This window comes from Heterocephalus glaber, unplaced genomic scaffold (genome assembly GCF_053883595.1).
Source record: "Heterocephalus glaber isolate CG9 unplaced genomic scaffold, H.glaber_assembly_v1.0 deba00000594, whole genome shotgun sequence".
NCBI lineage: Eukaryota > Metazoa > Chordata > Mammalia > Rodentia > Bathyergidae > Heterocephalus > Heterocephalus glaber.
Genome location: NW_028258151.1, coordinates 22,374,001 through 22,399,829, shown reverse-complemented (window position 1 = coordinate 22,399,829; position 25,829 = coordinate 22,374,001). Strand labels below are relative to the sequence as shown.

General features: G+C 42.4%; 1 protein-coding gene across 7 annotated transcripts in view; it reads right to left on the bottom strand.

Annotated features, from left to right (window-relative positions):
• The window catches only part of Kiaa1549l (KIAA1549 like), a 287,464-nt gene that overhangs the window by 68,300 nt on the left and 193,335 nt on the right, over positions 1–25,829 (bottom strand). For 5 of the 7 annotated variants that reach the window (XM_087205545.1, XM_021264381.2, XM_087205548.1 and 2 more), the window contains 4 exons: positions 24,012–24,183; positions 18,352–18,515; positions 11,544–11,728; positions 6,696–6,823 (listed from right to left, as the gene is read on the bottom strand). In XM_087205545.1, coding sequence (XP_087061671.1) covers positions 6,696–6,823; positions 11,544–11,728; positions 18,352–18,515; positions 24,012–24,183 — 649 coding nt within the window. The remainder of the gene's footprint in view (positions 1–6,695; positions 6,824–11,543; positions 11,729–18,351; positions 18,516–24,011; positions 24,184–25,829) is intronic. The other 2 variants (XM_087205546.1, XM_087205549.1) reach the window with 1 other exon arrangement.

Genomic DNA, 25,829 nt, shown 5'->3' with positions numbered 1-25,829 from the left:
GAACTTGTACTTTCACATGATGTACCTTGGTTCTTATTTTTTCCCCATTCCCCTGCCCTCCCTTCAACCCCTAAAGATTTGAATTTAAGCAGCAAAACCCATCTCAAATATGTGACAAAAAACATTAAAAAAAAAAAAAGTAAATTTGTCCTCTGTTTTTAGAAATAAGAACAATAAATCTGGCCAAATCCTGTAACTATTCTCAAAACCTGATCACCACCTGAGCAATGGCATTCAGTGCAGTCTTTGCCACCAAAGCTATCAAGTTTTGCACGAAATTAAATGTGGTCACTTTTCCTTTCTTAAGGCTGTTTCTCCGATGATTTGGGCTGGTTTTTTTCCATTTGTCTAGAACAAAATCAAGCTATGAAATAACTTGTCAGAGGAACTAATGTGAAGCTACAGATGAGTCCCCTAATTAGACTGATTTCCACCCACACTTTGTTAAATTAATTCTTCTATTGAACAGATCACTCTGCTACGATAGCTAACAGACACCAGTCGACTTTGTGCTTCCATAACTGAGCTGACAGAAGTTCCAGGGCCACTGGTATCTTGCTGATTTCTTTGTTCTTAAGCCATATTCCCATGAAATAACTGTAGGAATGACAGTGCATTGAGCATGGCTTGGCAAGAGATAAATTAAGCCTGTTCAAATAACTAACCCAGTAGACAATTTAGAAGCAAAATAGGTATTATATAAAATATGAACATAATAGAATTACTTCATCATTCCTCCTGTCCACTCAAGAGATTGGGATGTTATTTAAATTATTGAAAAACACATAGTTTATATCATTTTGTCACTTACCATAATCCCAGATCTGTCAAAGTAGCCAGGTATGTTGTTATTTTACAATTTGGCTAAGACACTCAGAGTCTAATAATGGGTTATAAGTAGATTTCTTTTTTAAGTTCTGGGGATTAGTTTGCAAATAGCAGGCCACCAAGCAGCCAATAACAGAGAGAAATCTCTATTTGGACATGTTACTAGATACATAAATAATTTTAGAGGGTAGTTTTGCTGGGCAACTCATGCCTGTCCCTTGTCATTATCTCCCGTGTGAACAACTACAGTAAAAGCCATCTATAGTAACTGGCTAGTCTCCAAGATGACTTCCAGCAGTTGTCACCTCCTGATACTCATACTCACCAAAGAATGGGACTGACCTGGTAACCACGGAGAAACTGCAGAAACAACAGTGTGTTGCTTCAAAGGCTTGGTTGTTAAAAAAAAAAAAAAAAAAAAAGAAGAAGATGGTTTCCACCTTACTGCCTCTTGGATCACTTACTTGGGGAGCAGCCAGCTGCCATGTTACGAGAACACTCAAGCAGCCCTGTGGAAATGTTTCTGAGGTCTAAGAGGCCATCAACTGAGGCCTCCTGCCAACAGCCACATGAGCCAGCCATCTTTAGGCCTAGTCAAGACTTTTAGATGACCATACCCCAGGCCAACATCTTCACTGTGACCTCACAAGAAACCCTGAGCTAGAATCATCCAGCTAAAATGCTTCTAAATTCCTGCCCCACAGGCATTATGTGAGATAATAAATGTAGACTATCATTTTAACTTGTTGGGTATAGGGGTAATTTGTGACATAGCAATGAATAATCTATTTACCTTTTAAAGAAGCATTCACCTTGGAACTTCCATGCCTGTCACCCTACCCTGAGAATACACTTCCCTCAGCAGCCAGGAAGGGTGATGTTTCCCAGAGGGAACCAGATCACATCACTCCTCTGATCAGAGTCTTCTGCAAGCCTCATCTGGCTCTTACAAGGCCCTAGAGGGGCTGGTGCTGGCCCCCTTGCTGAGCCCATCTCCTGTATCTCCCCCTTAGCCACTCTGATCCCCCACAGTGGCCTTCTGGAACCCAGCAGGCATGTTCCCACCTCAGGAATTTTGCATTAGCTGTTTCCTCAGCTCAGAATGTTCTTTCTTTAGATTTTTATATGCTCAGTTCCTCCTTGAAGACTTTTCCCTAACCACCAACTTACAGTGATCCTGTCATCGTTGTGTTGTATTTTCTTCCTGGCACTTATCTCTACTGATTTACTGTATTGATTTAGAGTCTGTCCTCATCTCTGCCACTAGACTATCAGCTCTTGACCATCTTTTCAAAGGCTGATGCCTATTGCCTTTCACAGCATCTCACATGCAGCCTTCAGTAGGCTTGACAAATACACCCATGAATGAGGGAAGAATGACTCGCCTTTCCTGACTTGAAAAAGGAGATCTTGTTAGTACTGGTGGACCAGGTACCATGTAGAAGGTAAATCCACGCTATCACTAAACTGTTCACAGGGTGGAGAGAAGGCATTGAGCATTTTTATTGCTTCTGGATTGTGACACTCTCACCCCTCACCCTGGGAGGAAGGTTGTTTGGGCAGCATAACTAGGACAAATTCTCCTAGGGATTGTTGTAAAGAAAAAAAATATTTAGGTATCTTCTGCCCCCAAAGATTTTGTGGAAAAATACATTAAAAAGACATTGCATTAAACATAAATACAATAAAATGTTGTGAGTACAATAGGTTCATGGAGGATTTTAACGCATAATTATTCCCTGAACTAAAAAGCACTGGAGGTGCCAAAGGCAAGAGCCACAGTTAAATCAAAGAAGTATTTAGAATACCATCACATCACTAGACACACTTCTTGTATCCTGTGGCTTATTTGCTTCTCATTGTGCCTTGTTTACATTATTGGTTTTCATTTCAGTAAATTAGACTGGAAGAAGAGATTTCATTTTTTCATATTAGAATAGGCATGGGGAGAGGGCTCTCACTGGAGGCAGAAAATGCTCTGAAACAACTCATACTCTTTTTTTTCCAAAATGTTTGTTAAAGTTCAAAGGTAAGTAATCTACAATAAGCATCACTACCTTGTGGTGCTATTTGATATGCTGATTGCTATGATTTGATCATTCCACATGTATACAAGTATTCAAAATCACATTGTACCCCATGAATATATACCATTCAAAATAAAATAAGAAAAGTGAGTCTTCACTTCACTGGCAGAACAAAAAAACAAATAAAAGCTGAAACTGTGCTCCTGAGCTAGTATCACTGAAGAACATTCCTTTACGTTGTCATCTTAGGTCATCTTAGCCTGCTCCTCAAGACCCCTGGCAAGGGAAGTGATAATTTATCCTTGAAACTCTCTAATTCTTGTTCCTCTCTTGTCTGACCTCCCCATGAGTATCAGGAGACGAGGTCTGGTTAGAGTCTGAGCTCCGACAGTGAAATCTCTGAGTGCCACTTAAAGGGCTTAGGGACATTGTTTGCTCTTGAATGACCGAAATAGTAAAGAATATCTACATCTCTATATCTATATATTCTAATCTTGAATTTACTTTTAAATTTATTGGAAAAACACATTTTCAAAGGTGACATTCAGTTTGGCTCAGGAGTTCAAATGTCTATATTTGGTTGAGAAAAACAACAAACTGTGTTTGCTTTCAAAATTCCAGCTGTCATATCTAAGTTTCCTACTTGTATTTAAACATATCCATGAAATAGACTCTGAAATGGCCCTGCAGCTCTGGTAGCTAATGAGTGCACTAAGCTACAAGGACCCTGCCAGTCATGTTGCTACTGGGACAGGTCTTTTCCTTTTAAAGTTTCTATTTTCACAAAAGATGAATATTAGGAGCTACAGATGCAACAAACCTGGTGGAAAACAGAAAGTTTTAGAATTTCAGGCTAGTACATTAATATTATTAACTAATCTTAGCCACCCTACCCTCTGGGATAGACAGTAAACCATAAGACAAAGTAAATATTCGACACCAGCAGAATAATCTATTCTCAAAGGCTACATCCAACAACGAGTGCTCAATACTTTTTGCAGGCCACCAAAGGGATGAAAAACACCTTTCTGATTGTTCCATAATCCCATTCAATATTATTTTCTCCTTACCTTCCTCCCTTCCTTCTTTGGTTGATCTTCCCATTCAATCAAATACATCATTGATTTTATTAGTTAACTCTTACTGGTATTAAAAAGGGGTGATCTTTTGATTAAAAAGGACAAGTGTGTGTCTTATAAAAGTTTATTCTAGAATTCTGATGTGTTGTCATGTCTGTCAATTTTACACAATACAACCTGGTCCTATCATTTCTAGTTGAAAATTCCAAACCTAAACCTCACTGAACAGAAACCTGTGGCAAAACAGTGACCAACTCTGGGAATTCACTGGGTTTACTTTTGGCTACAATAAAATGCAACCAAGGAAGCACTTTAAGATTGGGAAAGATGGCTTCTTAATAAAACAAATAAAAACCTCAGATTGGAACAGTAATTCCATTTTAGTCAGGCACCTGTCTGTCATTATTTCAGAACCCTATATTTAAATAATCAAAGTGACTTAAACAAAGTAAGAAGGCCGAGAGAGGGCAGGCAAACAGGAACAGCAACAATGGTCAGCAGAGTTTTACCAGCTGGGAGGGGTGTGATGGGGTCAAAACCACGTACTGTGTAGATTAAAAATGGAAGAGGGGAAAGTATCATACTGTAAATGTCTATTGACTGACAGAGGAGCACGCAGAACAGTAAGCACATTGATTCCATTGTGTAAAAGAAAACAAAGCAAGATGATAAAACATAAAGATACATGTGTGTTGTCACATGCATAGCAAAAAGTTCAAAGAAACACACATTGGGCCAGGGATTTAGCTCAGTGGTTTCGCCGCCTGCTGTGCAAGTGCAAGGACTTGAATTCAATCCCCGGTACCAAAAAAGAAAAAAAAAAAAAAAGAAAGAAACACACACTGAGTTATCCAGAGTCATTTGAGGCCTGGGGTGGGAGAATGAATGGCTTTTAACTTAAACTTCCACAAAGTGTCTAAAGGAAGGAAAGAAGGGAGAGGAGAAGGAGGAAGGAGGAGGCAGAACTGAGAGAGCGGATGGGCACCATGTTGATGAGGAGGTCATGACCCACACAGTATAGTTGCTCCTCAGTATCCACAGGGAGTTGGTTGCAAGATGCCCACAGATAACATCTGTGGCTGTTCAAGTTCCTTATATAAATGGGATAGTATTTACAAGTAACCTGCACACATCCTCTCATATACTTTAAATCATCTCCAGATGACTTATAACACTTCATACAATATTAATATTACATAAACAGTTGTTATTGCTTGGCAAATAATGACAACCAAAAAAAGGTCTGCACATGTTCAAGACAGACACTATTTCAATCCACCATTGGTTGAAGGTAAGGTTGCAGAACCTTGGACATGGAAGGATAAAACAACCTTCTTGCATGGCTTCAATGTCTACTAGATGTGCTGTCACCTTGCTCCCTCTACCCATGTCTCTTAGCATCTTGCCCTGAGAAGAAAGAGAAGAAAGTTGCTAAACCAAATTCCCTCTGCCTGTGCTCAGAGCTCCTCTGATTCTGGAATGTTCCTTGGCAGACAACTGATAGCAGGATTTCAGGTAGTCCCACATAGGGCAGATATTCCAGGAAAATTACACAGGTCACACCCTAAGTCTGATGCCAAAAGCACCCTTTGTCTTCCAGAGCACACAGAATTCAAGGGAAGAAAAATTCAAGCATCAAACAGGCATTAGAATTTAACAAGTGCTTTATGTAATAGCTGGAAATGGGGGCAGGGACTGTATTTTCTCTGCAGAATGCAAATCCATTTCTTTCTTTGTTTTCTTTCTTTCTCTTTCTTTCTTTCTTTTTTTCTACATTCTGTTTCTCTTTGGGACAGCAAAAAGAAATAGGTAAGTGACATTTGAAAACAAAAGATTACTTTGACACTAACTTCAAGAGAGAGAGAGAGGCCTGCATTCGACTTCATCAAATGCCTTTAAAAGGGAAGGAAGCCCAGCTAAGTAGATGTTTAGCTGGGATGTTTAGCTGTTCACCTGGTGCTTCTGTAGGGCTCTACCCACAACCCTCTGAAATTCAGAAGGAACTTTCCCTGATGTGAAATCAGCAGTGCTGGGTCCTTGAATTCTGGGCTCTTATGAGCCAGCCTCATTTGGAGAAGGACCACAAGGGGATGAGGGTCAGAACCAAGGTGAGGTCAGGAGGACAGCAAGACAACACAACAATGTTCAACAGATGTAACCTATAGGTGGTGCCATACACAAGAAGGGAGCTCAAAAAACTTAGACATAAACCCCAGACACTAATACACATGAGGGAGGAAAATGATCTGTGTAGGACAGATGAAACAGTTAGGTTTCCCAGGAGAATGAACCATAAGGGTAATTTTTTTATTGACAAATCCATCTATTGTTTTTTTCCTGGGCGAGTTAGATTGGCAATATCTAGACTCACTGGGACAGACTGAATCCCCAAAACTCATCAGAGGCATCAGGGCAAGAAATGGAAAGAAACCTTCAAAATGGCCAGCATTTCAGAGACCAGCTGCCTCTGCAGACCTGGTGCCAGATATCACATCCATTCCTTAAAGGACGAGATGAATCTCTTAAGCAAACATCATTTTGTTTTACAATGGTTTTTTTAAGGGACTGCACAATTCCTTAAGAACAGGAGCAGAGCAGGTGCAACAGAACAATTCAGAGAAAGGGTGAAAGCAATCATCCAAGAAGCTCTGGCTTTTGTGGGCAAAGTGGAAAGAAGGGCTGGGGTTAGATCACACGGAGTGTGTAAGTGGATGCACCCACGGGAGGGGCTGGGGTGGTGCTTGGTGGGCAGGCTTCTCACCATTTATCTTCCTTGCCTCCTCCTTTGTCACTTTCTGCTGTGCCATTACGTTCTGGGGTGAGCGTCTCCCTGAGCTGGGCTTCCCTGATTCGTTGCTGATGACAGAGCCACTCTCACTGGGCGACCTGCTGGAGTAACCATAGCAACAAGGAAGATGGTAAGTTTCAACTAGGACAGCCACCTCTCAAGGTTATTTTATTTGCACAGTTTATGTCTGTAGCTTTTCGTTTTATTTCTATCAGCAAGGAAGAAATGATACATGAAAAGAAGAAAACCAAACCCACCCACGCCAACACATGGGTGAGGCAGCTGGCTGTTCTGAAGTGCATTTACACGGCTGGGCTGGCTCTGCAGACAAGTTTAGTGAGCGCAGCCCGAAGGCCCCTCTCAGTTTCATTAACACCCAGTGACCATGGAAACGGGTGACTGTGTTTGTGTAGCATGCATGCCCTCCTTTCAACATACAGCATGCTGGATGCTGAGTCTTTGCATCACAAGGGCCTCTTCATACATGCATATGCGACAGTTCTTTTTTACTATTCTCTTCATGGCATAGGCCTTGCCTAAAGATTAAGTCACCCCACCGTGGGGCCTTCACTCTGTCAATCACACATAATATGCACACATACACACAAAGACACATACTTTTTAAAAACTGTGGTAACCAGAAATCACTTACACTGTGATACAGCCAGTTTGAGCTATTTGTTCCTTTAAGCCCTAAAGTTTAGGAGATACTTTTTATGTGCCTCTTTGTGCCAGGCATCCAGGTCTACAGACACTGACCCACACTATGCCATCTCAGAGCTCCATCAGGAGCACCTACTGAGTGCTGAGTGCCCCTCAAACTGGTTGTGAGTCAATAGGATGCGCCCCTGATTTGGTGATGTCAGTCTTAGTAAATGAGGAATGTGAAGCTTGTAGAAGTGAAGTGTGCTGTCCAGGGCACACCTGGACAGTGGATTAGAACCAGGGATCCCCCTCCACTCACACCCCAGAATAACCCCCTTTGCTGTTCCTGACAGGAACCTCAGATGAGGTTACCCAGGGCCAGACTCTTACCTTGGGCAGCTCTGTGAGGGATTCACACTCTCATGGGCCTCAACTCACAGCAGCGTGGGGGTGAAATGAGTCCAAAGACCAACCACCTGCCTCTGTGGAAGGCTGTCAGGAGGCAGGTACCCGGAGGCTTCTCATTTAGTATCAACTGTCCACATTTAGCAAATAGGGGCACTGAGCCCCCTCAGTGGAAAACTGGAATCAATGCCTCAAGCGGGAGGCAAGCAATTTCTTAGGTGGGAGCTGTGTGTCCTTGAAGGTGCACCTTCCTGCTCCTTCCCCCTCCTCTGGGAGCCTAGAGTTCTCAGTTCTGCACTCATGAGCACCTTACACCCACCAGCAGTGAAAGAGTTGGGATGTCCCAGCACAAAGCAGCAGGTGCAAGAGCGTTCTAGGAAGCACGAGAGCCGAGCTTCCACACACAAAGTCTGGGAAGTGTTTACTCTGTTCATTCTTTAGAGATTCCTAAGGCACATTATCATATCAAAGGCTCTGACTGGTTCTTTCTCAGATTCCTTTTGTTTCATTAAATCCAGCAATTTATAATTTATGTGGCCATAAATCTCTTTTACCATAAAACTTCCTATAAAACTAGTAGTCTGGGAAATGTATTCTGTGAAAATATGGATTGGGCATTAATGAATGAATATCTATTATTTATTCAACCAACAGCTATTTGATTGCTAAATGTGGGGTGTATAAATACACACACAGAGAAGACATACACCCCTGGATTGTTTTTAGAATCTCATGGTTAATAGCACCTACTCTTCCTGCTGGCTTTATTAGAATAAAAGGCTTTCATTTAGTTTTGGGGGGAAAAAAAGAAAGAAAGAGGCTTTTTGTAACCTATTTTACACTTGCAAATTACTTAATTATTTTTGTAGCATTTTAAGATCCTTTCCCTCATTTGATCCTGAAACAATTTTCTGACTGCTCCTCTTACTCCAAGAAGAAGTGTCAATGAGCAAATTTCTATAGAGAAAACCCAATTCTGTTCTTTAGTTTGTAGAGTTCTGTTTATATAGTCATCAACTCCAAATTCCTAATCAAAACCAGAGGCTGAGACAGTGTGCGTGTGTGTGTGTGTGTGTGTACTTACATCACAGTAAAGTATTTTTTAAAGCAAAAACGTGTCACCTGTGAGAATGCAGTTTTAGGCTATTGAACTTAATGGTTCCCATTCTGAGACTAGAGGTGGAAAGAGAGTCTTTGGGGTAAGGACTAATCAGCTACTGAACAATTATAGCCTATCACTAAGTCCCCTTTGCAAATGATTGCTCCTAGGAGGTTGATTCTCCACCCTGGCCCATCAGATTTGGCCACAGACTAAAACAATAGCATCCCGAAGACCTTAGACTGGAGGAAAAAGACCTACAACACTCAGACTGTCTGGGAGAGACTGAATCTTCAGATGTGTTTTTAAATCATTTTTTAAAAAATGGAAGCATGTTAGTAATTATCAAATAGTTGGTTTCTCTTATTTTCATGCACAAAACTTTTTAGGTCATCTAACAGACCCATCTTGCACCCGGGTCCTGCAGTCCTTATCTAGATGGAACGAGGAAACTGATACAGAAAATGGAGAAACCAGAAACATGATTCATGATGGGTTTGCCCTTGGACTTGGCATTTACGATCTTCTCTAATGATCTGAGACTTCCTTGATCAGCTAGACTTGAACACAGTTGAGGTCTCTCCCACAGTCTGGGCAATGATACAGCTGGCCCCTATAAAATTACATTTTTATGATGAAGTAATTAAGCAAATGCAGAAACCATGCAGCAGCACAGGCATTTTCTTTATCTGTTGTTTCACAAGCTACTATTTCTTAATAAAAATTTGGAGTAAATAATTGAACTCAGTTAGCAAGAGGCAGCTCCTTGCTAATCCAAGAAGAAAAGCTTGTTCTAATGCAATTTTAAAAAAATTAATCTTAAACAATTTGCTCAACTCAAATAGGTGGAAAAGAATTTTTATTCTTCCTGGAAGTGCTATGTTAATATCCTATCTTTTCAATGTCTTCTAGATAGGCAATAAATAAGCTGTCAATATGCCTTTGTTGTATCTGGCAAAGATCATAATGAGAATGATTGCTATAGATAACACTATTTGTAACTCAACTCAGATCAATCACCTGTTGCTTCTCTGTCCATCTCAACTCTGCTTTGCTCAGGCTCTTCCCTGCCGTGGAGACCATTGCAGTAATGGTCCCAATTTGTTCATATCTCTGTAACCAAGTTTTGGGGAAGTCTTCTCTCACACTTCCTCTGAACTTGACCACATGACAAAGCAGGACACAAGCAGAGAGCTGGGAAATGCTTGTATTTGGGGGCTAGTTTTCCTTGGTGCCCTTGGAACTAGCCTGCTGGAGGATGAGAAACCAGGTAGAAAGAGGTCTCAGTGACATGGGCCACCCCACACAAGGCTATCGGCAAGTCAGCCTGTCTAAAATAGCACTATGCTCCCCTTTCCATCTCTCTGTCCCTTCACTATGCTTTTATTTCCTTCTTTGTACTCTTCACCACTTGACGTAGAAATAAATAGACCTTATCTATTTCATTATTCATTATCTATTTCTCCCCACCAGATTATGAACTCCCTGAAAACACCAACTCTGTCTTGTTCACTAAGACATCTCCAGAGTCTGGCAAATAGTGAAGTAAAGTAATGCATATCTGTTAGATAAAGGGAGGCAAAAAAAGGAATGACACAAAAAAGATGTGGCTTTTTCAATCTCCATAGGCAAGGTAGGAGGGGTGGGTGAGGGATGTTGGTTCTGTCAGCCAGCAGGACCTGTCATGGGACTCATTACCTTCTTACAGGGCTACTGAGAAGTGCTTGTAATGAGTCTCTAACCTAATCCATCATCTATCCACATCCATCATCCATCTAACCCATCCATCATCCACACCCATCAGAGTAGTCCTTTTAAAATACAGGCTGGAAGTCATTGTCTCCCCCAAAGAACTTTCAATGGCTTCTCATTGCCTACAGAGGAAAGGCCTCCTTAGCCTGGTAGTCAAGATAGTGCACAATTTTAACCCATCTTCTCATTTTATCCTTCACTACATCCCAACCGCTGAGAACTCTGAACTCTGAGAACACTCCCTGTCCTCTTCTTTCCTCACTTTTTCAGATGGACACCTTTATCTCTTCCCTCCTACTCAGATCCCCCCACCTACCCTACAAGGCTTGGCTAAAACAACCTGCTCCAACGTCCCCCTGGGCAGCATTAAATCCCCCTCTTCTCTCTGCCGCAACACTTAGACCCCACTTGGGCACACACACATTGTCACACTTTGTATTCCAGTATTTATCTCTCTGTCTCCTCCATCACGAGATATTTGGGTCAGCAATCAATCTCCCACATTTTTATAGTCCTCCTAATGCCTGTCACAATGCTCTGTTCATGGTAAAAATGCAATAAATGGTTTTGACTGGCATCAGAAACTCTATTGAGAAACTGCCAGATAACTTCCAACTATCCTGAATGAAAGGCACTGCTTAACAGACATTAAAAACGTTAGAGTGACATCAGAGCCAAATTTGCCAGCATAAATACAGAAGCTACATTACCGCGGCAGTGTCTAATAGGGACATAAAGCCTCACAAAGGGAGCCGGGATTGTGACTCTTGTCATTCACGCAGTCTCTTTTTCAGGGTTCAAAATGAGCACGAAGGGGACTTTTTAAAGGGAACTGGGTAACCCACTTGAGGCCACAGCTGCTCCCACCATGGATGGTTTCTCTTGCTGACAAGGAAAGGCAGAAGTTGGCCTCTGCCTACCTCTTTCTGGTTTCAGTGGACTTGGCCGTCTTGATGGTGCTCCCATCCTGAGCGACATCCCTCTCCTGAGGAGCATCTCTAACTGGCAGGGGAAGGACCACGGTCTCCTGAGTCACAGGGATGACTTCCTCATCTGCCCCTTGCTGGCCCAGGTGCTGCTTGGCATAGTCAAAGCCTTGCACAGGCTGCAAAGATTAAATAGACTCACAGTTATCTTTCTAGAGAAATGTCTCCAGTGATGGTTCGAAGAGAAGACAGAAAGCAAAACACATGGGACAGGAGCAGACAGCTTTCTGATGAGCAAGAGTGAACTCAAATCTGCATCATTATTCTGTCTTGCAAAGTCAGAACCTGTGTTAATTCCACTCAGGCAGTGCATCTCTATAGATAAGACTTGCTCAGAAAAACAAAGAGTACAAACATTACACAAATAGGTGTGTGGGAATCAGTTCTTTCGTGAACTGCTATTTAGAAACAACTGCTAGTTGATACATTAAGATACAACAGTCCCTATATCATTCCCTGCCTGGAAATACGGGGTTGCTCTTGAATTCTACTTACATATACCTTTATGTGTAATAGCATTTGTGTAACTTTGCCAAATCACTTGAATTCTGAACATCAATTTTTCTCATCTGAGAAATGAATATACTCTTATCTGCTTTACCTCCATTACCTTTGAGGATTAAAGTCCATGGCAGATCTGAAAAGAGGGAAATGTGTTACCACAGGTGAAGCAACCCAAGCATTGATAGTGACACAGAATTTAGGGAATCACTCTTTCATCCAGACTTCTCTCTTAAATAGGCTGGCTCTCCTATAATTCATTCCCAGGGAATTACCAAGGCTTTTATTGAATGGTGTCTGAAATCCCAAGTGAACAAGGCAGCTGGGAGCTAAATCCAACAGATATCTAAGAGTGGTAGTAAAGAACCAAGAAGCATGTTTAAACAGTTCCTGGGGGTGTCTCTATTCTGCTTCACAGCCCAAAGCAGAACAATACAGATCTGAGGCAGGAAGTGAGGTGTTAAAAGCAGCAGGTCTGAAAGTAGATTGCCTGGCTTCAAACCCTCACTCTATCACTTACTAGCTGTGTGATCTCTGGTAAGTGACCAAATTCTCTGAGATCAGTTTCTTCATCTGTAAAATGGAGATAATAATAATGTGAAAAGGACAAAATGCTGATATATGGGAAAGGAATATATGACCACACTCAAGGTGATGCTATGAGGATTAAGGAATTCGAGTTTAGCATTCAGTGAAGTGCCTGGCACATAGTAGGTGCTCAATCAGTATTGGTTATGACTGTTTACCTTTCTATTAAATCACAGTCCAGGTGAAGTGGACATTGGTGATTCTCTTCAAGAAAATCTGGAGATGAAAGTCAACCTCTTCCATTCAGAGGTCTCTACCATTCAAGTCTACCAGAACTTGATATGATCAGAAGCTCCTCCTTCAGCACTGATGTGGCTGACTAGGGATTCTCCAGCCAGCCAGACTTAACAATCCACCGGTTACCACTGTAGCCCAACCTGTCAAATACACTGTGTCCCAAAGCAGGAAAGAGTTTTATTGCTAAATACAGCAAAGCTTCTTTACTTGCCAGTAGCTTTGCTATGGATGGTTCCTCCTAATTCCCTGGGAAACTCACTTTGAGAAGCATGGCCACCTCCCCTTCTCTGAGACACACCCTCTGACCTGGGGCTGAATTTCTGAAACAATGTTTGCTAAGGGAAGACAGTGTCTCTTCTTTTCCCTTCCCTTCCTTGGTGCTACATAAAACAGAAAGGAGCCTTTGATGCCTTGGTGATCTCCTTAGAATGCTGAATTACTGCTCTTCTCATAACCAATTGGTCACCAAATAGATTCAATTTCTGGAATGTTCTGGAAGTTTCTTTTTTCTCCCAGTCCACTGTTCACTGTCTCCTCCCTCTGTCTTATTGCTTTTATTCAGCTCCTTTCCAGGCCCACCCTGGAGAAGCTTATTAAAATACATCTGGTCTCCCAGTCCACTGTTCACTGTCTCCTCCCTCTGTCTTATTGCTTTTATTCAGCTCCTTTCCAGGCCCACCCTGGAGAAGCAATTAAAACACATCTGGTCATACTACACTTCCTCATAAAAAGTGTTTCATGGCACTCAAACTCATTGGCAAGGCATCCAAGGTCCTTCATGTTTTGGCTGAACCTATCTTCCCAGCCTCATCTTCTGTTGGTTCTTTTTCTGCTTCATACCCAAACCTCCTATTATCCTACTCAATTTTGTTCCAACAACACTGGCTTGTGTTGGGGACTCTGTTGATACTGGAGATATAAAGATGAGTGGTCCCTCGCCTTCAAGGATCTCACAGTTTCAGCCTCATTCAACATTACTGGTACAATTGCAAACACATTAATAAATTAGGTCACTAGATCCTCACTATAGTTCAAAAAGGTATTATTATGAGTCTCCATTTTAGAGATGAAGAAACTGAGGTTTAGATGAGTTAAGGGAGTTACCTGGGATCACACAACTAGTTTATGATGGAGTCAGTGCCAGGACACCTAGCCACAGTTTGAGGATTCGTCCCAGGGCCCCTCCTTTCCTGCTCTGGTCATTATCTTGGTTGTTTGGTTGGGCATTTCTTACTATACAAAGCCTGGCTCCTATGCTGAGACTCCTGGCTGGTCCATGAGGAACTGAAAGCCTCCAACAGTGAAGGCTTCCCAAGAACCTAGTGACAAGGATGAGCTGGCTATAGTCCTATCTTCCCTCTCTACCCATTCTCTCTGGATCTGACTGCTTACCCTTCACACTGGGTTGAAGTTATGCACTGGATACTTCAGGTGACAGAGTGAATGCTGAGTGTGTGGAAAGAAGATATTAAGGAATGTCAAAAAGAGGTAGCCATTGTTGTTAGGTTAATCATAGCAATCACTGTACGTTTGGTAGTGACAGCACACAAAACCCTGACACCTCACTTCATCCTCACAACAGACCCATGAAGTAAGCAGGGAAAACATTACAATCTTTATTTTCAAGAATGAAAGAGCGGAAGAGGTTCAGTGATTTGTTCAGTATCACACAGATAAAAGGCGAAGCACTGAAGACTAATTCCTCACTTCCTTGATTCCCAGGGTAATGTCCTTTCAACCTTCAACTTGAAAATTACCTAAGATTAATTAACTGTCCATTGGACACACACTAGTGAGTCTATATGCAGTTACTTCAATGAGTATTATAAAACTATAAAATTAAAATAATCAATAATTTCAAAGGTAGACATATTACATAACACCATATAAGAAAAAAAAACATGTAACACTAAAAGCCAATTTGCATATAATGTTGATTTTGTACCAAGTATAGCACATGGAAATTTACATACACTCACTTAATCCTCATGAGAACCTATATCCATTAATATTGTTACCACTCCCATATCATAGATGGGAAAACTAAGGCATGCAGAGGTAAAGTAACTTTCCTGAGGTCACACAGGTTGTATGTGAGGAACAGAAACAGGTGGCTGTTCTTAGGGAGATGAATGTCCTGTCCAGAGCAGATGTTCATGCCAACCAAGCTGTCCTATACCTGGTTATAGCCCTGACTACTTTCTCCTAAGGAAGCCAAGGAGTCATGTTCTCTTTAACTATATAAAGGGAAAAACTGGGGGAGAAAGGCTGTCGATCCAATGACAAAGAGTTGAATGAAGTGGACGAACGAAGGAGAGTGAGTCAAGATGCTCAGCATTGCATTTATCAGCTTCAGCGTTCTACCAGCAGCAGCCCAGCTGACAACAATGATGATGGGTTCGTTTATGCACCTGGTCTCTGAAGATGGGTGCAGGATCCATGCCTGGCCTCAGCTCCCAGGAAAGCCACAGTCATTTCCTCTGCTTAGCATGTTAAGTTTATTACTGAGGGTCAGTGGGGTCTCCAGGACTTCCTCTAGCACTGTAGCCTGCATTCTAATGATGCAGTGATGTCCCCAGGGCCATCCACCTACTCTGTGGATTGGTGCCAAAAGCTAACTTCTTCATTCTGTCTTGTCCCTTGACATTCATTGAATTCCAATCACACACACAGTCGTGAGAAGTGATGCAGCAACTCTCTCCTCTCAGACACTGCAGTGTCCCTGGCTTGCAACAGCAAGACTGCTGCAGGACATAGCCAATTCCACTACTTTGCTAGTTCCTTGTGACCAAAAGGCTTTGAATGGCAAAATGCCTTATTCAGACTCACAGAGTGGGAAGACAACCAGCAGCCCTGCATACAAGTGATTACAATCAGCTCTCGGGACATCGATTTGCTTGATTTATAACATCAGCCAAATATCTCATGAAGCACAATGGATGAGGCAGGCACACAAAGAGAGCTAGGGAAACCACAAACACTTCGTCTATTCCAGCTCCAGAGAGCTTTCAAGCCTGAAGGTATGCTATTATCTTGTGTTGCCCAACTCATCTTGGCAAAAGAATAAGACCTTAGTTTAATCTATAGCACAGAGATGCCACATCCAACCTCAGTATGGCATGCTCTCATTCCTGGACTCAGATGCAGTTGGGTTCTGGTAATTACTTGTGATGTCTGACAGGCTTATGTTGTCACCAAGCTAAGGTAGCTGTTCCTCCTTGGAACAGTTTCCTTTTACGCTGCTTGGCAAGTCCCAGTGTACCTTTCCCACCAACATCCCGCTGTGTCTGAGAAGCAGGTGCCTTTGCATCCACAGAAGTACAAGAGTATTCTCTGGGATTTGGCTTTTCAGCAGACAGAATGTCTAATCAAGCTTCAGCTTCCCAACAGGTGTATGGGTTTCATAAACAATAACAACCCTTTGATTTCTTTTGCTCAGAGGTGTGATGGCACAGAAGGAATGGAGGGATGGATGCATGACCCCACTAAGGACAATCTCCGAGTCCCATGGGTATGATGGGTGACGGTAGTTTGTTGCCTCATTTCTATAAAGGTAGATGAAGATCAGAGGTTCAGAGCTTGGAGAGGACCCTTCCTCCCAAATCCCAGGGTTGGATGAAGAAAGACCACAAAGACTCAGGTGTAGGTCTCTGTTAGTTGTGTGACTCTGGACAAATCCTAACGTTTCTCTCTCTGGTTTCTTGGCAGTTAAATGAGGATAATAAAACTTGCCCTTTCTGTGACCTATCTCACAGGGCTGCTGTGAGGAATAAACGAGGTGACAGATTTAGAAGAGCCCAGCAAATTGTAAGGCATTATTTAAACACCAAGTATTACAGTCAGGATATTTCTCTTGGGGAATATCACAAAGGTGGCTACATGACTGGAAAATTAGCCTCAGAGTTTCCTCAGTCCACAGCCCTGCCAGTCACCAGAGGAGGATGGGATAGAGATGTGCAGGCAACAGAAGGAGAAAGGAGCTCAAACCAGGCTTCAGGGCAGCCATGGATCTGTTTTTCGGCAGCCACCTTGCTCTGGCCCTGTAGCTTGTCCATCATGGCAGCCACTGAAGATAAGCCTCTCCAGTTAGAGAACACAGAACATTTGGGAGTCAGTGTGCCCAAAGGAGGCTTGCATTAGAAGCCAAGACCTTATCATAGTCAGATTGAGCTGCCACAACAAAATACCATGTACAGGTAGGCTTATAAAAAACAGACAGTTATTTCTCACAGCTCTGGAATCTGGAAACCCAAGATCAAGGTGCCAGTGTGGTTGGTCTCTGGTGAAGACTTCTTACGGTTTAGATCTAAGATGTCCCCCAAAAGTCTCTTGTGTTCAGAGGTAAGACTTCTGGAAAATAATTGGATCATGGGGGCACTATCCTCATCACTGGATTAATCCACTGAAGAGTTCACAGCTGAACATGCTGTCAGGAGGCAGGGTCTTGTCAGAAGAGGGGGGTCACCAGAGGTGTGACCTAGAAGGGTAGATTTCCCTCCCTGGCATCTCCTTTCTCTCTCTTCTTCCTGGCCACCATGATATGAGCAGCTCTTTGTCCAACATGGCCCCCTGCCATCCTGTTTCTGCCTTGTAGCCACCATCCATGGACAGGAGCTGTGAGCCCAAATACTTTTCCTCCTTTAAGCTGCAGGTGTTGGGTATTGTGCCCAGTAACAGGAATGTGACTAAGACAGGGTCCTCTGCCAGGCTGCAGACTGCCTACTTCTCTTGGAGGAACCAAGAGAACTGTCCAGGGCTTATTTACCAAGGGCACTAATCTCATTCCCAGAGGCTCCATCCTTATGAACTAATCATCTCCCAAAGACCTCCCTCCTAATACCACCACTTGGGGGATTAGAATTTCAGCATACGAATTTGGAGGGCACAAACATTCTGACCATAGCAGACCTGGCTCTACCACTACTTCTGCTACTTACAAACCACATGAGCTTGAAGGAGTTACTTTCCATGTGTAAAAGGAGGAAAGCCAATCAAATCGTCTCTAAGATCCTTACGGTTCTCTCTGGGTCCTAGTTTTCTGTGCCTGTTTCTTCATCTGTAACAGAATGGTCCTTCCTCAAAAGCGTGCTGTGAGGATTAGAGAGTTGCTACACGTGAACTGCCTGGGAACATATGTGGCAAAGAGCGAGTATCAGATAAGCATTAGTTATCAGGTTCTGATCATGAAACAGAGGGTCTCCTCCAAAAGAGGCCTTGTCAGGGCCGGGAATTTAGTTCAGTGGTTTCGCCGCCTGCTGTGCAAGTGCAAGGACCCAAGTTTGAGCCTCGGTACCAAAAACAAAACAAAACAAAAGAGGTCTTGTCTGAAGGGTCCGATGTTGGCTCCGAAGCTCAGCACAAAAGGCCTGCGGGCCTGAGTCCTCCCCCCACCTCACCCCCCTGCACTCCTGCATACCTTTGCTCTCTGAGGCAGGTTTATCATTGTGTCTGGCTTGAAGTCGTTCTTGTTCTTCCTGCAGAGCACGGCAGTGATGATGATGATGATGACCGTGACCACAGCGATGGGCGCCAGGACCGCGGCAATGATCCACAGATTGTTGGGTGGGTTCTTCACCACGGCTGTGGGAAGGAGCCAGCAGGAAGCATGTGACAAGGAGCACTAAGGAGAGGGAAGCAACCTAGATGAATCCGCCCGCCCCAACTCCAAGTCATGAGACAGATGGAAGTGGAGGTTAAGAGTGTTCAAGGTCAGAAAGCCTCTGCCTCGGCAGCCAGTGACCTTGGGCAAGTTACTTGAGCTCTCTGAGTGTCAGTTTCTTCCTCTGTAAAACGGGAGTATCACTTTGTAATTTTTAGTGTGGGCCCTTGTAAGGGCTCAATAAAAATATCCTCCATCTAGTATTAAGAGGAGGAAATGGAGTCTACCAATTTTCCTCACTGATGATGTGAGGACTCTGTAATGGTTCCTAATAGGGTCTTGCACATAATAGGTGTAAAATTAAAAATCAAAGGCATGCACACATGAACTATCACTATCCCTGTTACAATCTAGCTCCCCATACAGATTTTCTAATAGGACAGACTACCAACAAATTAGAAATCCCACCTGTGTAGTTGTTCTAGTCCATATTTAAATTAATATACTCACAATAGAGTGTATGTATCAATCTCTTGTGAGTCTGGTTAGCATAACTTGGTCTTCCTGATCTTGCTGAATTCTGAAGGATCACCTCTGTATATGACTTTGTACTTTTAGATCATGTGCCAATTAATACACTGGGTTTGAATGACTTTAGCTGACCTAACTTTATTTATTTATTTATTTATTTTTGGTACCGGGGATCGAACTCAGATCCTTGTACTTGCAAGGCAGAAGGCAGAACCACTGAGCTAAATCTCCGGCCCGACCTAACTTTAATATTGTGACCAGCAAATGAATTTATTAAAGTACATAAGATAAGTCTATTCTATCTCCATTTAAACAGAGGTGGAAGAAGTTTACATACTGTACCATGAAGAAAGGCATCCTCCAAAATGATAAGAACGAACTCCCACAGGACTTAGACTTAGAAATATAGAGTCTACTGTTAAGTGCCACGTGAAGAGGGATTGTCCGAAGGTCCAGCAGCCTCCTTTCTGCCTTCAGCCCCCTCCTGATTTCAACTGGTCCCTTGTTAGCCAAGATCTGCCTGTCATCTGGCTGCCCTTGGGCTCAGAATATTATCAGTACAAAAGAATTTCTACTCCCACAGCTTTTATCAACCAGTGATTAATCACATTATTAAGTTCTGAAAACAGCCCACAGATGATGTGTTTCTGTTGACATTACACACTTAATTGCTATTAGTATTTGTGCCATTAACATTTTTCATAGCTTAGAGCCTCTATGAATAAGTGAAAACACTTATTCTATCAATATGCCTCTTTGGCCAGACTATCCTATCATGATGGATAAAAATATATAGAGTCTCAGTTATATCTCAGGTAAATACATTATGTATGATTTTTTCATTAGCAAGAATGAAGTATTTATGTGCTCTGCCTTTACTCGGTTTCATTGTTTTGGTGGATGTGTTTTTTTTCTAGGTGCAGTATGTAAAGTCCTTTCTCCTCTATTTTAAAAGGTAAGAGAATAGATTTACCTTCTGTACATTAATAAAGTCATTTAACGGTCAAAATGGTATTAAAGTTAGGTCAACTGAAGTCATCCAAACCTAACAACTGGCTATTTAAATTGTAAGAGTTTGAGGGGAGGACAGAAAGGAAAGGAAGACAACATGCTCTGAGCACTTATTCTGTATTAGGTCCAGTCCCAGGTCCTTGGCCAGAGTGCTGTCATCTGAATTCACAGTGGACAAAACCGAGCCCCATACTGGAGAGGTTGGACACTTTTTTGAAAAGTCATTTTTCTAGAACAAAGTTTTATGTCATTTCCAAGTTTACACGCATGAATGGAAGGTGTGAGTTTACACATGCACACAGGAGGATTTGTCCAGAGGAAAGAAGTCAAAGGCCCAAAAGATCCAAACACAGAATAAATTATTCTCCTGTGGAGCAAACATTGAAAGGAGGATGAATCTGCTCAACAATGTTTCTGGCTCCTTTTTGTGGCCGGCACCTATTAGGTCTCAAACATTAGAGTCCACAGCTGGAGGAAGCAGACACCAGGGAGAAAGTGCCCAGGGCCCAGCAGCTGTCAAGTGCTTGGTCCACATTCTTCTCCTGCCCAAGCCCTCTGGTGGCTTTTGTCCCCCTTGGTGCTACCCATGAGGCTCAGGGATCATGGCCCTCATCTCTGCCTGTGACATCCTATCACTGCCCGCTCAGTCACTCCCTTGCTGGGTCTCAAACTCTCCTCTGCCTGGAATCTGCAGGTACCGCAGGGACCATTTCCTTCCTTCCTCCTCTCAGCTGTTCACTTCCTCACTGACTCTCTTCTTGACCCCCTCTCCCATCTAAAACTGCAACCACTGCCTCCTCAATGTTCCCGGCCCTTCCCTGCCCCACTTTCCTCATGGTACTTACTAGCATCTAATACACTGCTTATTTCGTTTCTTGAATCTGCCCTACCAGGAATGTTAGGACCATGAGGGCAGGGACTTCTTTGTCAGTCTGATTCATTGCTGTCTCTCCAGCACCTAGGGCAGTGCATGGCATACTACAGGTGCCTAATGAATATTTGTTGAGGGAATGAACAAGAGTGAATCTTTTCCACCAAAATATTACTCCACAGCTTCCTTTAAGTAGCATATTTTGAAATGAATGTCACTACTTCCCAACCACAATCCTCTTCTCAGCCAAACTCATTCTGGAAATTCCTCCTTCAAAGGTCACCGCCAACTTCCACCTCACCAATCCTATGGGTTTCCAACCATCCCTATCCTGCCTCTCCAAAAGCAGTTCACTTCCTTCTGCAAGAGCTTCTTTCTTCCTTGCTTTCTGAGCCCCACTCTTTCCTGGCTTTCCTCTTACACCTTGCTGTTCCTTTTCAGTGTCCTCTGCTGGCTCTCGCTCTTCTGCAGATGGTTCCAAGCCCTAATTCCACCCTTTGCTCTCTAGAAAGGCTCCTCTCCTAGTTATTCTCATCCACCCCCTCAGCTCTAAGCATCATCTATGCAATGATGACTGCCATGTCCACTTCTCCTGAGCTCCAGTGATGCCTCACAGGTACCTTCAATCTAACATGTCAAAAATCAGACTCGATTCCATCTCCCATATTCCCATTCCAGCCTCAGGAAGCCTCTTCATCCCACATCTTTTATATCTCAAGAGATGGCACCACAAACTGTGCTCAAGCCAAAACCTGGAAGTCACCCTTGGTTCCTCCACCGCTACGCTCCTCCTCCTGCCACATACAGAATCTATTATCTTGTCCTCAGCTCCATCCACCCAAATATCCTGAATCTATCCACTTCTGAGTCTCCACCTCCAGTGCCTTCACCTCTCTCCTGGCACCTAAAGTGCTTTTCACTCCTGTCCTCTACAATGGGGGGGGGAGAGGGAGAGAGAGAGGGAGAGAGAGAGATTGCAGCAAAAGAGAAGAAGCAAGTAGTTGACAGAGATCAGAGATAAACACAGAGCCCATGAGGAGAGCAGGGGAGAAGTCCAGAGGGAGGGAGTATCAGTTCAAAATGTCATTTCAGAAACAAGTCTGCAGAGAGTGGCCAGCATCATTCCTAGGCAGAGACTGTCTGTGAGGATGTGCTGGGCAAGCAGGCAACATGTGGTCAGAACCATCAACCTGGAAGCAAAAATTGTCCCTAATGAAGGCAAGAGAGTGGGAAGAGAGGAAAACCATGAGCCAGGTGTGGACTCCAACCTGCGGCTCCTTGAACCGCATGGACATCAACTAGGAAATGAAGGAGAGGTGACCTTCCATGGCCTTCCATGCTCGGGATGTTGCCAAACAATAACGTTTTGCCACACACCATCTCACACCTTCTCCACTTTCTTTACAGCCTTTGTTTGGGTCTCCAGAGCCTGGGACACCACGAAGCTTCCTCACTTGTTCTGCCACTTCCTGATTCCTCCCATCCTGGACACAATTAACCTTCCTAAATTTCCAATGATACTGTTCTGCTCAGAAATCTTTAGTAGCTCCCCACAGCCCAAAATACAAGGGCTGATCAAAAAATGCAGTGTGTTTAAATTTTAAAAAGTTATTACAGTAAAAGACACACTGCTATCAGTCTCCCTCAAAATATTGCCCCTCACTTTGAACACACTTATCCCATTGTTTTTGTCACTTTCTGAAGCAGTTCTCAAAGTTCTTTTTAATGAATGTCTTTAAAGAGACGTGCTGAGTACCATTCAACAGAAAGGCAGGCTAATAAAAACATTACAACGTGTTCTCATCTACTTTATTCACCGGATCTGGCACCATGTGACTTCTGGCTCTTCCCCAAAGTCACAATGACCATAAAAGGTAAACATTTGAATTGATTTAGGACATCAAGACAGCCACGACCACACAACTGAAGACATTTATAAAAGAGGACTTCCAGAATTGTTGAGAAAATGATGGGTCCTATTTGAAGTGAGGGGAGTGTCTTTTACTGTACTAGTTTTTAAAAATTTAAACATGAACTATAGTTTTGATCATTCTCATATTATATACCATCTCCTTTTCCTGCCACTCAAGAACTGAGTCTCCTGATCAATACATTTCTCTAATTCCAATTCCTCCACCTGTTTGTTCATCCCAGCCTGGTGAACTCTTTGTGTTCTAAGCACACCTTGTATTTCTTCTCTCCATTCCTCTGCTCAGGCTGTTCTGCTGGAACACATACCCTCTTCTCTCTCTGCTGAGCTGTATAATACAGGTAAGAACATAGCTCTGAAGTCAGACAGACCCAGACTGATATCTTGGCTACCTAAGTACCAGTTCTGTGATGTTGAGCAGGTTATTTTATTCTTCTGAGACTCAGTTTCCTTTCCTTCAATTTAGAGCTAAATAAACACTGCTCTTATGAGAGTGGAAGATGAGAAAATCTAGGTGAAGTAAGTACCACAGGAGCTGTCACAGGGAGGGTGCTCACAGAGCCAGCAGTTGTTTTTGATATCTCGTCCTCTGTATCTTCATTCCGGATGGCCCTTCAAAGCAAAGCTACCTCTGCTGGCCCCTGGGCCAAACTGCCTTGGCCAGGCCTCTTCTGCAATACCCTCTTTCCTACCTGCAATAACTCCCTAGCCCTTTAAAGGGAGGAGCCAGGTCTCAGTCGCTTCTGTGTGTTCTCCAGCCCCAGGCACAGTTCATAGGAGACTCTATAAATATCTATTGAATCAAATTAACTTTCATTTCCCTGACATACAAACATAATCTCAGCTGCAGCAATCTTTCATAGCTATTCACTAGATTATAGAGTTGGGGTGGGGTAAGAGCGGTAGCACTTGGGGGCAGAGTGATATCATTAGGCAATTTGGATATTACAAACCACATCTTATACCCAAAACCTATTGCTTTATACAACACAGAAAACATAGCTATCGATTTAAGAATCTTCTAGAGCAGAAAAATGTTTAACTCTGACACCATTAACGTGAGTTGGGAGAATCACTTAGACTCAAAGGAAATTTAATGGCTTTAAAAACACGGAATGAAGACTGTCCCCTTACGGTCAGCTTGTAGAAGGACAACATGGTGCAGGGTCAGGGCCATTCTTTGGGAGTCAATGGTGCTCAGGATCTTGGCTGCCGCAGTCCCCAGCAATGGCTTCCCATTGTACAGGGTGTAGTAAGTCAGCTCCGCTGGGTCCTTGGGTCCCGGCACACGCTGCATCCTTACCATCTTTCAGAAAAAGAGAGGCTCAGTGTTGACATCTTGTACCAGCCCAGCAGCCCCAGGGCCATCAGCAGGCTCTGGGCTCCTGCTGAAGTGGTCTGTGGCTAAGTGGACCCACACCACATAGGCTAGACATCAACCTTTAGGGCCCTTCCTGTAACCAACCTCTGGAAGCCTGCTGTCACTGGAGAGGGAGATGGAGGGACGAAAACAGGTTTTGAAAAATATGAACATCTGGAAAGCATAGTTTGAAGTCGGAGATGAAAACACGGAGTGGGAATGTTTCTCAGGCCCCAAGGAGCTCTGACCTCATTTGAAAATGGGCTTCTACATTAATTCAGGGCATGCTAGGTTATTCTCAAACAAGATTTTTAATTTTAAAGTCTGCAGTTGCCAGAAAGGAAAAAGAAAATTAACCTATACATCTGCAATTCAAAAGATCACTGACAGGGCTGGGGATTAGCTCAGTGGTTCCGGTGCCTGCCTCTAAAGCACAAGGTCTCGAGTTCGATCCCCGGTACCAAAAAAAACCAAAAAACAAACAAACAAAAAAGATCACTGACAATGGCAGCGCTTGGAAACTCTAAGTTTGTCTTCTAAAGTAGTACTGTATTTCCACATTATAAAAATTATACATATTCAGGAAGATTTGAAAATATAGAAAAGCACCAAGAAATGAAATAAAATAAAAATAATCTATAATGCTTTTACTACAGCTAATTACTGTTATGTTTGGAATATTTCCTTGTAGTGGTTGTTTTCTTGCCACAGAAACCTTTCCTTTGTAATTTTACAAAATTATTTCTCATATTGTCTATATAATATATCTTGCTAATTTTTTTGCATCTTTAAATGACCTCAAATATTTATTTTAAAAGCATAAATATTTCAAAAAAGCATTAATATTTACTTCTATATGGTATTCAAATGCCTACTTCACAAATTTATTTAATGAATGCTAAATTATTAAACATTCACATTGTTTCTAATTTTCACTCTTATATTTAATAGTGGATAAACACAAATATAAAAATAAATTTTTAGGGTCAGGGATTTAGCTCAGTGGTTTCACTACCTGCTGTGCAAGCACAAGGACTCGAGTTCGATTCCCAATACCATAAATAAATAAATAAATATATGAAATTTTAACACCTATATAGTGTTCTACTATATGCATGCCTTGTAAATTTAACTATCCCTTTATGATCTGAGCATTTAGGTTATTAACTTTTTATTCTTATCATTAACAACTAACACAGTATAATATTGTATTGTTCAAAGTACAGTATATATTTCAGATTTTTAGTTTCATAGAATATTAAAAGATGTTACAAAAATGTTTATAGCAATTTTGTTTACAATAGCAAAAAAAAAGCTCTGAAAGTTCAAAAGTCATTAAAAGTAGTCTGAATAAATGAGTAACGGTGTGGTCACACAATGAAATACTGTAGGGTAGTGAAAATGAATGAACTATGAACTATGGCTATTTTGTATCAATGTGGATGAATACAAAAGCCTGATGTTGAACAACAGGAACAAATCATGGAATATAAAATTCAAAATTGGCAAAACTATCTGACATACTATATAAGGATACACCTATGGATGGTAAAACATATATAGGAAATACAGGAGTGATTTAATACAAAATT